Source organism: Phytophthora cinnamomi, assembly GCF_018691715.1.
Source record: "Phytophthora cinnamomi strain GKB4 chromosome Unknown Contig86, whole genome shotgun sequence".
Classification (NCBI taxonomy): Eukaryota; Oomycota; class Peronosporomycetes; order Peronosporales; family Peronosporaceae; genus Phytophthora; species Phytophthora cinnamomi.
Window position 1 is genome coordinate 99642 of NW_027151019.1, and position 14482 is coordinate 114123.

Here is a 14482-nt window from a genome sequence, read left to right on the forward strand (position 1 = left end):
CAGGCTAGAAGCTCTCCTGGTGTCAATACGCGCCCAACTTCAGTTGACGTACGCTTACTATAAAGCTGAAACACTGTAGTTTCATGCTCCGTTGATGTTGCTTTTTAGACTTGGTTTCTATTATGGCACCATTTTGTTGGTGATGCCGTGAAGGATGGATTTGGTGGCAAGGAACCCATACATCGCTCGACAAGCTTGTTTGAGGTGAAATGTAGTACGCTAGAACGACAAGAACCGTGGGGTCATTTTGTGGGCAACAGTGTCTTCGGTCGACAAATATTGATAAAGCTATGACCAAGGCACAGCTTAAGTTACAAATTACGGTACAGACACTTCTTGGCTAGTACTGTACAATAATAAATACAGAAGTCCCGGCCAAAAAGTACGGCCCAGAACGAAATTCACTTCGCACAAACTTGTATATCGATGGGAGTATGCAAACCAGTTTCCAGCCAGACTGCAAAATGGCCCGTCCGTGGGGTATGTGGCTAATTCAAGGCTGCGTTGCGACACCAACAGCTCTACAGAACGCAGCAGCAGCTCGTGGCCCACAACATCTTTCACTCAGCAAGTTGCATCCAAGACAGCAAGTCGTCTTTTGCCCGAAACGACCACCGAACCAGCAATGCGACTGTGCAGCGTCCTCCTGTTGGCCAGCATCGCTCTCCATGCAGGCGGCAGTGTTGCCTTCGCAGCAGCTGGGCCGACAATTCCCCAATTGGCTATCGCGGACCGTGCTCAGCCCTTTGGCGCGTTGCAGATCGACAGCCCAAGAAAACGGTTTCTAAGAACCGCCGGTACGGCAGCTGTGGAAGACAAAGCTGAAGACGAGGAGCGGACCTGGGAGTTCCTAAAGCAGATTATGGCCAAGATTCATCCTCCGACGTATATTGGGCCAGACGGACTGTACAATGATCGCTATGTACTGACGTTGGTGACGAGTAAAAGGTTCCGCGAAGATGCTTTCGCGTACTGGGTTAAGTCGGATCTTGATGTTGAGTACTTAAAGAAGTCGCTTGGGAACTTGGAAAGACCGGGTGGAGAATTACTGGTCAAGGAATACGAGATGTATCTGAAGAAGCTTGAAGAGGCTACTACTCGAGGAATACGACATGTATCTGAAGGGGCTTGAAAAGGCTGTACTTCGTAGTAACGGATCTACTTGTAGAGCTGCGTGTTAGTACCCACGTTTTGGTGCACGCAGTCGATGGCTGGAGGTAGTGAATATCTACGTTGTCATCAACAAAGTCGCCTCCATGCCCAGAGAGCTCTTCACCCGCTTCCTTATTCTAGTTGCTCTGACGCTGGTTGTTCCGCTTCGGTCGCCTCGCCCAATGGTTTCTCACACGCTTGCTGCATGTACGGCCAGAAGGCCAACATCAGAAGGTCGATACCAACTTGTAAAAGGGCACGATACTGTTGCTACCTGCAGCGCTCTCGGGTACGAGTCTAGGTACGTCACTTTTCGCTGTAGTTTTTCAGCTCGAGCTTCCGCTTGTGCTCGTCTACCTTCTCTTTTACGACGCGGTCCACGAGCTTTGGCGTCACGACGACTTCATCCTGCGCGTACACGATGCTCTGCATGTACAGCATCATCTTGGCGATCTCTCGGCCACTCATGCCGGTTGTCATATCTCCGTACTGCGCCATCACGCTCGCGTCAACAACAGGAGGTAACACACTGACAGCCGCCTTGTCAGGTTTGCCCGTCAAACTCGAGGATTTCGTTGCGGTAGGCGGTGCAGCGAGAGATGCAACGTACTCGTTAAAGTACATCTGCAGCAGACGCACGCGCTCCCTGGTCTCCGGCAAGTCGAAGTGGAGGGTGTCGTCGATGCGGTCAGTCACAGCAGTATCGAGATCTTCCGGCCGGTTCGTCGCGACGACCAGCATGAACTTCTTGGACTGTGTGCCCGTGTGATACAGCAGCGCATTCAGTGCATTCCGCATAGCTTCACTCATGTGCGTCTTTCGTGTGGCTCGGCAGCCGAGGAAAGCTTCGGCTTCATCAACGAAGATTAATACGCCGCGAGGAGACGAGTTCGCCCATTTAAAGAGAGCGTGAAGCTCTGTGACCGCGTCAGAACCCAGTGGACCCACGTCACCACCACTCAAGATCGCGTAGTCCATGCCTGACGCCCTAGCTAGCCGCCTGGCAACCATGGTTTTGCCAGTTCCGGGAGGTCCGTACAGCAACAAGTGACGGTATGGTGCCCCGTGTAACATTGCATTGCGAGTCGACCGCGCAATTTCGAAGACACGAGTCTCCAGCGTGCTGCGTAGCACCACGTCGGCCAATTCATCTTGGCCCTTGGCCGCATTCCGACGAAATAGAGCTCTGAAAAAGCCAAACGCCCCAGCCGAGCGGGAAGTTTCACGCACAAGCGAAGGTTTTCCAAGCCGCTGCTCAATCAGCTTGCCAACGATACGAATGGCTTCCCTGCTCAGGTAGATCCCAGCCGCCAGCGCCACGAACCCGCCCACAAACTTGGTCAACTTTTGTTTGTCCGCTAGCAGCACCGAGATGCCTTGTCCGAGGTTGTCGAACGTGGACTGCAGAGCCTGCATAAGCTTGACGCGGTCGGCTTCAAGTCGCTGTTGTAGCTGCGCCATCTCGATGTCCTGGTTCGCTCGTTGCTGTCGAATCCGCCCTTCCACATCAATCGCTGCCTTCTCCAGCGTCGTGTTGCGCTCCAACAGAGCTCGAGCATGATCCGCTGCAAGCTGCTTCTCCTTCAACACCTCCTCCGTCTCCCGCCGGGCTCTCTCGATACGAATATTCGATTCTTCTTGCAGCTGCACTAGGTCGCGATTCTGGTCTCGACGCGCCGCGTCCTCTTCCAGCATCCGCTTCTGTTCCAGCACGTGCTTCTCGTTCTGCACCTGCAGCTCATGGTCGCGCTTCAGGTCGAGCGTCTTGCGCTCCTCCTTCCCGCGCACACGCGCTTCCTCGATCAGCTTCTCCGTGTTGGCCACCTCCGCCTCTGCGATCAACCGCTTCTGCACCAATTGAGCGCTCGCTTCCTGCTCCAGATACCCCTGCAGCTCGTCTATCTTCTGCTGCTGGACGACCGTGAGGTGCCGGAGCTGTAGAATCTCCTCCTGTTGGGCTCTCGAGTTGCGGATGAGCTGCTGGGTGGCGCCCAGGTTGTGCATGTAGAGCGCGTCCTTATCCACAACGTGGAAGTCCTGCAGCGCGACCTTGCCGCGCCCGTCGCGGTCGAACACGAAGCGCTCGGGCAGCACTTGCACAGCTTGGGGTGCCACAGTCCGGAGCTCGGGGCCGAGGATACCCAGCTGGGTAGTACGCCCCACCACCGAGTCGTACTTGAACTCGTAGCGCTTGAGCTCCAGCTTGCTCAGCAGCTCCAGACTCTCGGACAGGTTGGCCGCCTGCACGTTCTGCAGCGCGTCCTTGTACTGCTCCACCGTCACGTTGGCCGTGAAGCCGCCGCCGCGTCTGGAATTCCGGTACGAGCTTCGACCGGCTGAGGCGGCAGCGCTCAGCGTTGCAATTGTGACGCACGCAAGTAGAACGCGTGACCAAAGTCTCGTGCGTGTAGGTAGAATCGAGGTGGGCGGCATTATTGGCGATGGCGTCTGAGCTGGTCGATTGAGATAGTGTCTGGCCCCAAGTGCACGACCTTTCGAGCAGCTAAAAGATCCTTTGTTCGAAACGACTAGCCCAACCTAGCCCTCGTTCTACGCTTTCGTTCTACCTTTTTGGAGTTCTACAATTATTGGTACTCAAAATAATATATAATATTAATTAATTAAAATTATTAGAATTAGCAAATGATAGAGTAGTTCGGTGCACCGCAACCATGGCCAGCTCCGTAAGCAAAACGCTGCCTTGGCATCGTAATCCAGAGCTTGCCGTCGATGGGGTTGATGCAGTGCATCGGATGCGTGGAAGCGGATAAACGGTTGGGCATTTTCACTTTTGCTCGACAAGAGCAACACCCAACTTCACACTCACTCTACCAATTTTCAGCATGCCGTACGCACGTATCACCAGCAACGTCTCCAAGGCCGGTGTGGACACTGTCGTAGCCAGTTCCGCCATCGCCCAGACGCTGAATGAGCAGTGGGGCGTCCCTGCTCCCTTCATGATGGTGCAGCTGGAACTCGAGGTCCCCACGCTGCTGCAGCTGAACGACGAGGTACTGCAGCACACCCGGCAATTGTTGTTCGTTGCGTGTGTGGATGCTAATCTTGTCGCTGTTGCAGCCGGCGGCCTACGTGCACGCACGCACGATTGGACTGACTTCGGATCAGAAGCCGAAGACCATTGCGGCGTTGACCCAGATTGTGTCCGAGCAGCTCAAAGTGGCAGCGGAGCGCGTGTATGTCGTCTTGGAGGACATCAAGGTCGGCAACTGGGGCGCCAACGGCGTCACCGTCATCCCTCCTGCCAAGAAGTAGACGCATACGACCTCGCTGTGGAGACCGAAGTAGGGCATTTGGGCAAGGCAGCATCAATGCTGCTTGCTGCACATAATGCATGTACACCTCGTTGCCTGCATAATCAAACTCTCATCGTAAACACCAGCATTCAGGGATTTTGGTAGTAATATCGATTTCGCCTCAAAGTAATATTGATAATTCGGGAGACGATTTTCATTTCCTAACTTTTTGATATTACTATTTGGGTGCATAAAAAGTAATATTAATAACATAGTTACTAATCGTAAAATCAAACTACTAAAACGCCCTTACCATAGATTCCGTTCGCATTTCCTCATCCGCTCAATATCTACGTCGTTGTGATGAAGAATTAGCTGGCGCTGGGCTCGCTCATTGCTTGTGTGTGTGCGGAGAGGGCTCAATACAAACGAACCTGTCGAAAAGACTGTTGAAAACCTGTTGAGGAGCAACGGGCGTCCCGAGTTCGGGAGTGTTTGTAATGGCCAATATCAGCCAGAATCCCAACAACAGATTTACGACTCGCTGTTGCTTGAATACGGTTGTCAGATTCCGTGAGAGTAGATTCATCCACCTCCGTAGCCTGCCTCGACACAGATATCCCTTGGCTGCTTGCTGGGGAGGGTTCACCGTCCGGTTGATCTTTATTCTTGAAAGTTAGAACGCACCCTGGACTGTAAAAGCTACGCATAGAGGTGGCCGCGTTAGATGCTAGCAAACCATAGACCCTTGTAGTGCTTGCCAAACCGTTTGGAAAGCTCAGCCTCGCCCCAGAGTTCATTGCTGCAGATATGATGAACAGGATGACCGCAGTTGCAACACGGCGCCGTTTCCGTCATTTCAGGCAAACAGCAATCGGTCTTGGAGCACCTCATCGGACCCGGTTGCGATTTTCAGGGAGGAAACGCAAATGAGCGGGAGAATACGACAGAACATCTCGGCAACCACCCATTGCGCGCGTCCTTTGAAGATATTGACCTTGACCTTCAACCTGGAATTTAATAGGATATTTAGTAGTTTTTTAGTACTAATATCGTGATTTTTATTCCTACTAAGTTTAGGTTAGTACTAACTGCTGGACGTGGAATTGTACAATTACTATTACGAATAGTATAGCACTAATCGTGATTTTACCACCAATCCTTGCTCGTCTCACCGGGACAGACGCCGAGGCCCCTTAAGTACACCCTCTTTTCCGTAACGGCACTTTCAATTCGTCTGCACACCCACCAAGTTCGATCATCATGTCGACAAGTGAAGAGACCGACCCAGCATTGGCCGATGTGTTCACCTTCTTCGACTCCCTCGATAGCGACAGCGACTCGAGCTTGGTTGACATCATCTCGACTGACGGGGAGTCGGGTTTGGCGGAAATCACCTCGACGGATGGAGAATCGAGCTCGGTGTCAACTCCCAGTGTGTACGCGATGGCGGAACCTGAGCCTTCTCCACCCTATCAAGTCACGACAAGCAGCAAGGCCAGAAAGAAGCGCAAACCAAGACAACCAGGACAGGTCCCGCAGTCGACCAAGTTTCAGCGCCAAAAACGTGATCAAGTGTTGGCGCTGCGGCAACAAGTGCTCGAACTCGCTGCGAGACTGAAGCAATTGCAGCGGACGCGACGGCAGTCGGAAACTACGAAAAAAAGCGTGGAGGGGCCTAGAAAGCCGAATGCCTTCATGACGGTGTGGGAAGATCTAGCCATCCTACAATGTCAAGAACGACAGCGATCGGAACAGACCAACAAGGAACTCAAGGCGATTTTGGCCCGTCAGCGGAAACTGGGACAATCGATTTGCAAGGTGCTGGGGAAGAAGGATGCGCTGGAGGTGCGAGCTGCCATCTATCGCTTTGTTTTATTAAAATTCTGGTATACTAATGTTTTGTTGCGCAGGGAATGGAATGGCTCTGTCAGCTTCACCCACCTCCGGATAGTGTTGAGATCAGTAGCAGTCCAAGCGTGAAGATCGATCTCAGCGACGCGGTTCTGGCTGAGCTGGAAATGACAGTCACGGGGTTGTACATGCGCACGAACTCGTTGTTCCCGCCGCTCGAGGGGAATCCTACTGTGTCATTTTCCAGTCAAGACAAATACGGAGATCCGCTTGGAACTTACATCGAGACGATGACAACCACACCGATGCCATGCCCGCTGCACGTAGCTGCCGACATCTTGTGGGAAGGAACGAGTAAGCTGTCTCAAGATCCCGAGAAGGTGCCGATTTTCGTAAGTATTGCTCTGGATCGATTTACATTCCTTTCCTTTAAGCGGCTGATCACCTTTCGTTGCTGCTAGATGCGAACCAAGTGCCACAACACCCTGTCACGACGCTGCAAATTGGACCTGCACAACACGGTGCGAATTGACGCAGTGAATTTCGTGCGCCGATACGTTCACTCCGATCGCATCGTACTCGTTAGCGCGTCTACGTGGTTTCTGCCTGCCGAAGGATTCCATTTCCAGGACAATATATGGACAATCGTGTCCCGATCGCCTGTGGACCCACAAAACGCGTCCGTCGTCCAGAGTTTCTGCCAATTTGGGGCTCACGCATCGAAGATCTCGTCGATGTCACGGGAAGATTTCGCTCCTGCGCAGGAATATGTGCGTGGTACCGTGGGTGCGAAGCTTCGGCATATTCAGGAGCAACATCAGAAGTTTCTGCTCGAAAATGCCATGCCTGCTGTTGGGTCATGTTGACGAGTAAACCCAGAGATACGTTATTGATTTCTGTTCTTTTTGTGAGCAACATTGAAGCTGCAGCCACTTTAGGACTATCTACACGTGAAGAAGTAGTACACTCACACCTACTTTGTCAGTCTGAGAAGTGGAGTATGTTTTTGTGTTCGACCTCGATCCGGAGCTGCGCGCATAGTGCGGCTCCCAAAGTAACTGGAGGTGGAGGCGGAGCAGCGAGGAAGTAAGAAATTACTAGTTCTGCTTGGTCGTTACCTTACAAAGGTTAAATGTACTCAATACAGTCCTCAACCTTGAAATGAAAAAAGAAAAATGAAATTGCTAGTAAACATGCGTGTGTTCAAAAGCCTTCTTCGCATCAAACACCGTCACGCGGCGGTTCTTGCACGAATAGCCAAAGCTAACGCCGTCGAGTACTGACATCCGCCAAATCGTGCGTGGAGAGGCGCTGCATGGCGTAAGTGGATATCTCGAAGTTGTCCTCACTACATATGCCGGCGTACTGGCCATTCCGTGGCAAACTCACCCCCACTCGCCCCGCTGGGAACACAATCTTCACCGCCTCGACGAGTTCGTCCAGGAAGCGAAGCGGTTCTCAAAAGAGCCCCCGTGTTTGTCCGCTCGAAGATTAGTGCACGACTACAAGAACTGACCGACCAAGTATCCATTCCCAGCGTGGATTTCAACACCGTCGAACCCCGCGGTCTGGGCTCATTTAGCACTGGAACGGCACTTGTCAATGACCCTGGGGATCTCATCCAACGTCAATGCTCGCGCGCACTCGAAACCAACGTGGTTGCCGTTCACGTTGCGAGTTTGAGCGCCTTCCAGTTTCGTTGAAGGACACGAGACCACCGCGTTCTCAGAGTGGAAAGACGGCTGGGACTAGCACCCCATGTGCCAGGGCTGGAGGAAGATCTTGCCGCCCTTGGCGTAAACGCGCTGGGCGACCCCACACCAAGCCTCCTCCTGCTCGTCGTTGTAGATCCGAACCAACCGGAAGCCTGCTCAGCGATGACACACGCTTCCGAGACGATCAATCCGGCCACGGCGCGCTGTTCATACTAAACTGAGTTGCTCTCTGTCACCACGTATGTTCTTAGGTCGAAGCGTGCTCGACCGGCCAGTCCGAACACGACGCGGTTCTCGAGCGTAAGACCCTTGGCAAGCTGCAAAGGGGTGAAGAGAGAGAGAGAGAGAGTGAGTGAGAGAGAGTGTGTGTGTCTGCATTGGATTCCATAGGTGGGCGAGCATCAGAGGAGTTGCGAGTCGTAACTGGATTGTAAATTGAAAAATAAATGTCGTTTCCCAAATAACTCCACGACTAAATGCTCACAAACGTAGAGAGATTATGAAGATCGTTGATAAGCTATCGCTATCCTCACGATTAACGTCCTAGATACTTGGGATAGATTACAGGTCTCACAGTGAAATACCCTAGGTGATGCGAAATTACTGTTCTTGGCTACGCTTCAATTCCGTTTGATAATTACTCTGTGAACCATTGAGAAGAAGAAGCCTAGAACTTGTTACTCTTTAGAGGTACATGGGAGGCGTAAGTTTCCGCAGTCGCGTGGGTACGAGAGAAACTGGAAGTCTGCCTCATTTGGTAGGAGGGATGACCGTCGTGCCGGCCGCACCCCAGTTGCCGACCGTGATGTCTTCCAGCACCACGTAGATCCTCTCCGCAGGCACCTTGAGCTGCTCGGACACGGTCTTGGTGAGAGCCGCAATGGTCTTGGGGTTGCGCTCCGCGTCGATGCGGCCGATGCAGCGAGCGTGAACGTAGGCTGCCGGCTGATTCGGTGAAGCGTATTTGATGTTAGAGTTCAGTGACATGGAGAAACTGCGTGCGGAGACCTACCTCTTCGTTGAGCTGCAAGAACATTGGCACTTCCAGGTTCAACTCCACCATCATGAAGACAGCCGGGAAGCCGAAGGACTCCTCGAGTGTCTTGGCGACAGCGGCACTCGCGGCAGCCTTGTCGACGCTAGACTTGAGGACGTTGCTGGTGATGGAGGCGTACGGCATTTTATCTGGGGTGAGGTGTTGCTGGCGTAAAGCGAATTGAGAAATGACAACTCGTGGCACATGTACCATTTAAAGGAGGCGGTAACGAGGGTCCTGCGGAGTTTGCGAAGCATTCTTGTTTACGGTGGCGCGGACAAGTGCAGATGTTGAAGCATTCGTCCTTGCCATGATTACGATGCGTTGCCTGATTGTGGACTATTCTACCACCAATGAAACCACATTCGTAAGCGTACATAGATTTTTTATATGAATACACTATAGTCCACGGCGGGAACAACGAGTCCGTGCGCATGTACAATCCCGCGACTGTCATTTCCAGCTCAGCCAGCACTGCGTTCAACGTATATTGAAAGCCGAATGCAGTTGGTCAGGTCAATCTACAAGCGAAGTGCTCGCACCATCGATGGCAGATCGAGATTATCTAGTCGATATAATATCGGCTCGGATCATCGAAGTGTGCTGATAATGGGGAGAGCTGGCGCAATGCCCTCGATGTATAGTATCCTTCCTACTTGGACTAGTCGTTACAGTAATGTGCATCGAACCATCCCAGGTTAAATAAACTAGCAAACCTTGGCAACGTAAGTTCTGTCTAAACTTTAGTTACTTGACAAGAAGGCGAGTTCCGTTTTGGATTATCAATACTTCAAAGTCGCACATAAGGGTTGACAACCTCAACGTCTGACAGAAGAGGAAGAAGAATACTAGAACTTGTTCCTCTTTAAAGATTCATGGGAGGCTGTTCGAGTAAGTTTCCGCAGTCGCGTGGGTACGAGAGAACCTGGAAAATATGCCCTACTTGGTAGGGGGGACAACCGTCGTGCCGGCCGCACCCAAGTTGCCGACCGTGGCGAGAATTACAAGAGGAGTTGGACGGGAAATTCATCCGCAGTATATGTCCTAACTCACCCGTCATAACCTCCTAACTAGCTACGAATTTGTTGTTCGAGGTCATTAGTTCGTTAATCGAAACCGTGCTCAAGGAAAACTGCACACAACCGCAAAATATCCGTATAAAACGCAGCAAAAAATTGTCAAATATGCAACGCACCCAAACGTAAGGTTGTCTAACTCCACCAACATCTTCCTATCCTTCGCTAGCTTTAGGTTACCTTCGCCAAACTCTTGGTATATTTTGTTATACACTAACAAGCAGTTTGCAACGCTAGCGTGTGTTATACAGCCCCTGTTTGTGCAAAAACTATTATTTCATTTCGACTCAGACGTAGTGATGCTCCTCAGTTTGCTGCTGTGGTAGACTGCGATCTACTTTCCATTTCTGAAGCACGCAGGCACTCAGGACTTCAGAACATTCTTACGCACGTGCTGACAAGGACACAAGTGCGGTTGTCAAGATTTCCGAGCGGGCGCTTCACGAAAACCTGGCTATCGATACGGCAATGCCAATACATTCATTGTCCACACCAATAGGCTACTAACAAACATACGCATATTTACGTCGAAATCAGTCGGTAATACTGTAGCTTGGGCCAACTAAAACTGCCACAGCTGACATGTATTTCGTGATGGTGGCGAGTCGCTACTTTTCTAACCAGCTATGCTAAGCGCGCTATCCATCACAACGGAGGCTTCCTCCACATCGCCGAGACGTGCCACCAGCGCGCTCAACATGTCCACTTCGTAGAGGACACTGGCGAACCGGCTCTCCGTCTCTCCCCACTCGAAGAGCACGGAGCCAGGAATCACGAGTCGCTGTCCGAGTAGTCTCGAAGCAAACGGAGCCCAGGTCTCTTCCGTGTCACTGGCATGGGAGTTGGAGAGTGCGCTGCGTAGCATCGATTCTGTGATGGTGGTGTAACCTTTCACATCCGCGATAATAACATGCTCTGACCGGTTGCACAACTTCACAAGTACGATCTCCAGGTTAGGGTGGCGCTGCGAGAGGCTTCTCCAGTCCTCCAACATCACCTCTACGCCGAACCCGTGGTTCGACGCGACGTCGAACGTCATGACCGTCTGCAGGAAGTTCTTCTGCACGTGGTCATCGGACAGAGCTTGTGTATCGAGGCCGCGGCGAAAAAGGCTGAAGTACTCCACTAAAAGGTTCCACGGCGTCTTTGGCTCGCGATTGGGAGTTGATGCGACGACCTTCGCTTTCTTCTGGAGCTCCTGGACCTCTTCTTGCAGCGCATCGATCTGCTTTGCCAACAAAGCCGCCTTGCCCTCGATTTTCTTCCTGTACCGACGTTGAGTGAGGCGGCGGCGCCGACGCTGGAGCAGAAGAACCCTTTCCGCCGTGCTGAGGTTATTCCACAGCTCGTCGCGCTGTTGGCCATGCGGTCGATCTCTAGCTGGGAGAGACTGGGCTCTCGAACCATCATCTACAGAAGGCGGTTGTTTGCCGTAGTTGGTTTTTCGCCATGACGAGTTTGGCTGTGTGGAGATATAATCCCTCTCTCCAGAAGTCTTGTTGGCTGCGTAACACGATGGCGGTGGCGGTGGCCTCCGCGTTACCACTGCGCCAATAACGCTGTTGCTGAGTTGGTGGATGTTGGGCGGGAAAAGCAAACCGTTGTTCATTGGACTTGGACTGGATCCCGAAGAGCTTGTTGCGCTTGGTTAATGCGACGCCGATTGTGATATGAGCTATCGAGAAATATGGCATAGGTACAGCGAGGTCGCCATCGCGTAAGGTGACTCGAAGATGTGTCATCACCCGTTGCGATATGTGGCTACGCTCCGGATGGAGGACGTTAATTGAGGCTTCGTGGCTGTGCGCCAAGGACCGTGACTCAAGGTGTGCAAGACGACAGGAGCCAGAGACTCAGCATATCGCGCACAGGATCACGCCAAGCTCCGCCCATTCTCACACTGATTATTTCGTCGTGTGTGACCCATCGAAGTAATCATTTTTCTTGTTTGCGGTTAGGGACAAACACACTGAAAACGAAATCAAATAATACCAGGTAAGAATGCCAAACCTGGTGAAACATGTCCAAACACGTTTGGCTCGTGGAACGGGCGTCATCGTCTGCAACCGCTATTGGTCAGTGTGAACTTCTGCTGCCAACTCTGGCAGCAGTAGTTCACTCTGGCAGGAGGTCTTCTGGCAAGAGGTCTCCTGGCAGGGTCTCCCAGCCCTAGACCACAGCGCGTACGCGATCGCGGTCTGGGCCTCCTGGAATTGTCCAGCTCAAGGATGACGTCCATAGTAAGTGGCAGAGTTCCTGCCAAACGTAGATCTATCGGTCGTTCAACCCCGCATAGGACCGACCCAGCGTCGATCAGGGAACTGTAGGATCAACCAGGACCATAGGGCTGAGTCTGCGGGCTGTTCATGGTTCTCAAAGGAAAGAGGGGGCGATTTAGATTAAGCCCTCCTGCTAGATTTGAGTCCTTCCGACTCCAAACATGGGCTGTACATGAATGCTCGAGACGAGTTAGGTAGCGCCCCTGCCAATCTCGGCTCGGCGCTGATCCAACTCGTACTGTGATAACACGCCCAGTATCGCCTTGACGTTTCCTACAAGTCTGTTGGTGCCACCAAGTTGGTGGTATGTGATGTACTCTTAGCAATCTCACCTTCAACGTACAGTACTCAAACACATTCGACGCGTATCACGCGCCATGGGTGTTCCATAACGCAAACCTTGATGACAAGATCATTATGACGGTGTACAAACAGACCGTTCTACCCTATCCTACAAAGAAAAATGATCACTCGTCGTACGTGTACCATATGATGTACTGTACTTGGTTGGACATAGTAGGTGGGAAAAGAAAAGGTGCGTGGCAGTGTGAGAATGGGCGGAGCTTGGCGTGATCCTGTGCGCGATATGCTGAGTCTCTGGCTCCTGTCGTCTTGCACACCTTGAGTCACGGTCCTTGGCGCACAGCCACGAAGCCTCAATTAACGTCCTCCATCCGGATTGTACAAGAGCGTAGCCACATATCGCAACGGGTGATGACACATCTTCGAGTCACCTTACGCGATGGCGACCTCGCTGTACCTATGCCATATTTCTCGATAGCTCATATCACAATCGGCGTCGCATTAACCAAGCGCAACAAGCTCTTCGGGATCCAGTCCAAGTCCAATGAACAACGGTTTGCTTTTCCCGCCCAACATCCACCAACTCAGCAACAGCGTTATTGGCGCAGTGGTAACGCGGAGGCCACCGCCACCGCCATCGTGTTACGCAGCCAACAAGACTTCTGGAGAGAGGGATTATATCTCCACAGAGCCAAACTCGTCATGGCGAAAAACCAACTACGGCAAACAACCGCCTTCTGTAGATGATGGTTCGAGAGCCCAGTCTCTCCCAGCTAGAGATCGACCGCATGGCCAACAGCGCGACGAGCTGTGGAATAACCTCAGCACGGCGGAAAGGGTTCTTCTGCTCCAGCGTCGGCGCCGCCGCCTCACTCAACGTCGGTACAGGAAGAAAATCGAGGGCAAGGCGGCTTTGTTGGCAAAGCAGATCGATGCGCTGCAAGAAGAGGTCCAGGAGCTCCAGAAGAAAGCGAAGGTCGTCGCATCAACTCCCAATCGCGAGCCAAAGACGCCGTGGAACCTTTTAGTGGAGTACTTCAGCCTTTTTCGCCGCGGCCTCGATACACAAGCTCTGTCCGATGACCACGTGCAGAAGAACTTCCTGCAGACGGTCATGACGTCTGACGTCGCGTCGAACCACGGGTTCGGCGTAGAGGTGATGTTGGAGGACTGGAGAAGCCTCTCGCAGCGCCACCCTAACCTGGAGATCGTACTTGTGAAGTTGTGCAACCGGTCAGAGCATGTTATTATCGCGGATGTGAAAGGTTACACCACCATCACAGAATCGATGCTACGCAGCGCACTCTCCAACTCCCATGCCAGTGACACGGAAGAGACCTGGCCTCCGTTTGCTTCGAGACTACTCGGACAGCGACTCGTGATTCCTGGCTCCGTGCTCTTCGAGTGGGGAGAGACGGAGAGCCGGTTCGCCAGTGTCCTCTACGAAGTGGACATGTTGAGCGCGCTGGTGGCGCGTCTCGGCGATGTGGAGGAAGCCTCCGTTGTGATGGATAGCGCGCTTAGCATAGCTGGTTAGAAAAGTAGCGACTCGCCACCATCACGAAATACATGTCAGCTGTGGCAGTTTTAGTTGGCCCAAGCTACAGTATTACCGACTGATTTCGACGTAAATGTGCGTATGTTTGTTAGTAGCCTATTGGTGTGGACAATGAATGTATTGGCATTGCCGTATCGATAGCCAGGTTTTCGTGAAGCGCCCGCTCGGAAATCTTGACAACCGCACTTGTGTCCTTGTCAGCACGTGCGTAAGAATGTTCTGAAGTCCTGAGTGCCTGCGTGCTTCAGAAATGGA

General features: G+C 52.4%; 6 protein-coding genes across 6 annotated transcripts; 3 read left to right on the plus strand and 3 right to left on the minus strand.

The window, feature by feature from the left end:
• Positions 1–1458: 1458 nt before the first annotated feature.
• IUM83_19524 (atpase family aaa domain-containing protein 3-b-like) lies at positions 1459–3585 on the minus strand (the record flags this gene model as incomplete). Its single annotated transcript, XM_067944576.1, has 1 exon — positions 1459–3585. One exon carries the CDS (start codon positions 3583–3585, stop codon positions 1459–1461), a length of 2127 nt encoding a protein of 708 aa, XP_067784710.1.
• Positions 3586–3995: 410 nt separating this feature from the next.
• Positions 3996–4425, plus strand: IUM83_19525 (ATLS1-like light-inducible protein; the record flags this gene model as incomplete). The annotated part of the gene is made up of 2 exons (XM_067944577.1): positions 3996–4163; positions 4231–4425. 2 exons carry the CDS (start codon positions 3996–3998, stop codon positions 4423–4425), a joined length of 363 nt encoding a protein of 120 aa, XP_067784709.1.
• A 1244-nt stretch (positions 4426–5669) lies between these two features.
• IUM83_19526 (uncharacterized protein) lies at positions 5670–7126 on the plus strand (the record flags this gene model as incomplete). The annotated part of the gene is made up of 3 exons (XM_067944578.1): positions 5670–6254; positions 6320–6652; positions 6722–7126. The coding sequence occupies 3 exons, from the start codon at positions 5670–5672 to the stop codon at positions 7124–7126; spliced, it is 1323 nt and encodes a 440-aa protein (XP_067784726.1).
• Positions 7127–8725: 1599 nt separating this feature from the next.
• IUM83_19527 (Macrophage migration inhibitory factor) lies at positions 8726–9155 on the minus strand (the record flags this gene model as incomplete). The annotated part of the gene is made up of 2 exons (XM_067944579.1): positions 8726–8920; positions 8988–9155. 2 exons carry the CDS (start codon positions 9153–9155, stop codon positions 8726–8728), a joined length of 363 nt encoding a protein of 120 aa, XP_067784744.1.
• A 1548-nt stretch (positions 9156–10703) lies between these two features.
• IUM83_19528 (uncharacterized protein) lies at positions 10704–11432 on the minus strand (the record flags this gene model as incomplete). The annotated part of the gene is made up of 1 exon (XM_067944580.1): positions 10704–11432. The coding sequence occupies one exon, from the start codon at positions 11430–11432 to the stop codon at positions 10704–10706; it is 729 nt and encodes a 242-aa protein (XP_067784706.1).
• Positions 11433–13477: 2045 nt separating this feature from the next.
• On the plus strand, positions 13478–14206 carry IUM83_19529 (uncharacterized protein; the record flags this gene model as incomplete). The annotated part of the gene is made up of 1 exon (XM_067944581.1): positions 13478–14206. One exon carries the CDS (start codon positions 13478–13480, stop codon positions 14204–14206), a length of 729 nt encoding a protein of 242 aa, XP_067784727.1.
• Positions 14207–14482: the final 276 nt, after the last annotated feature.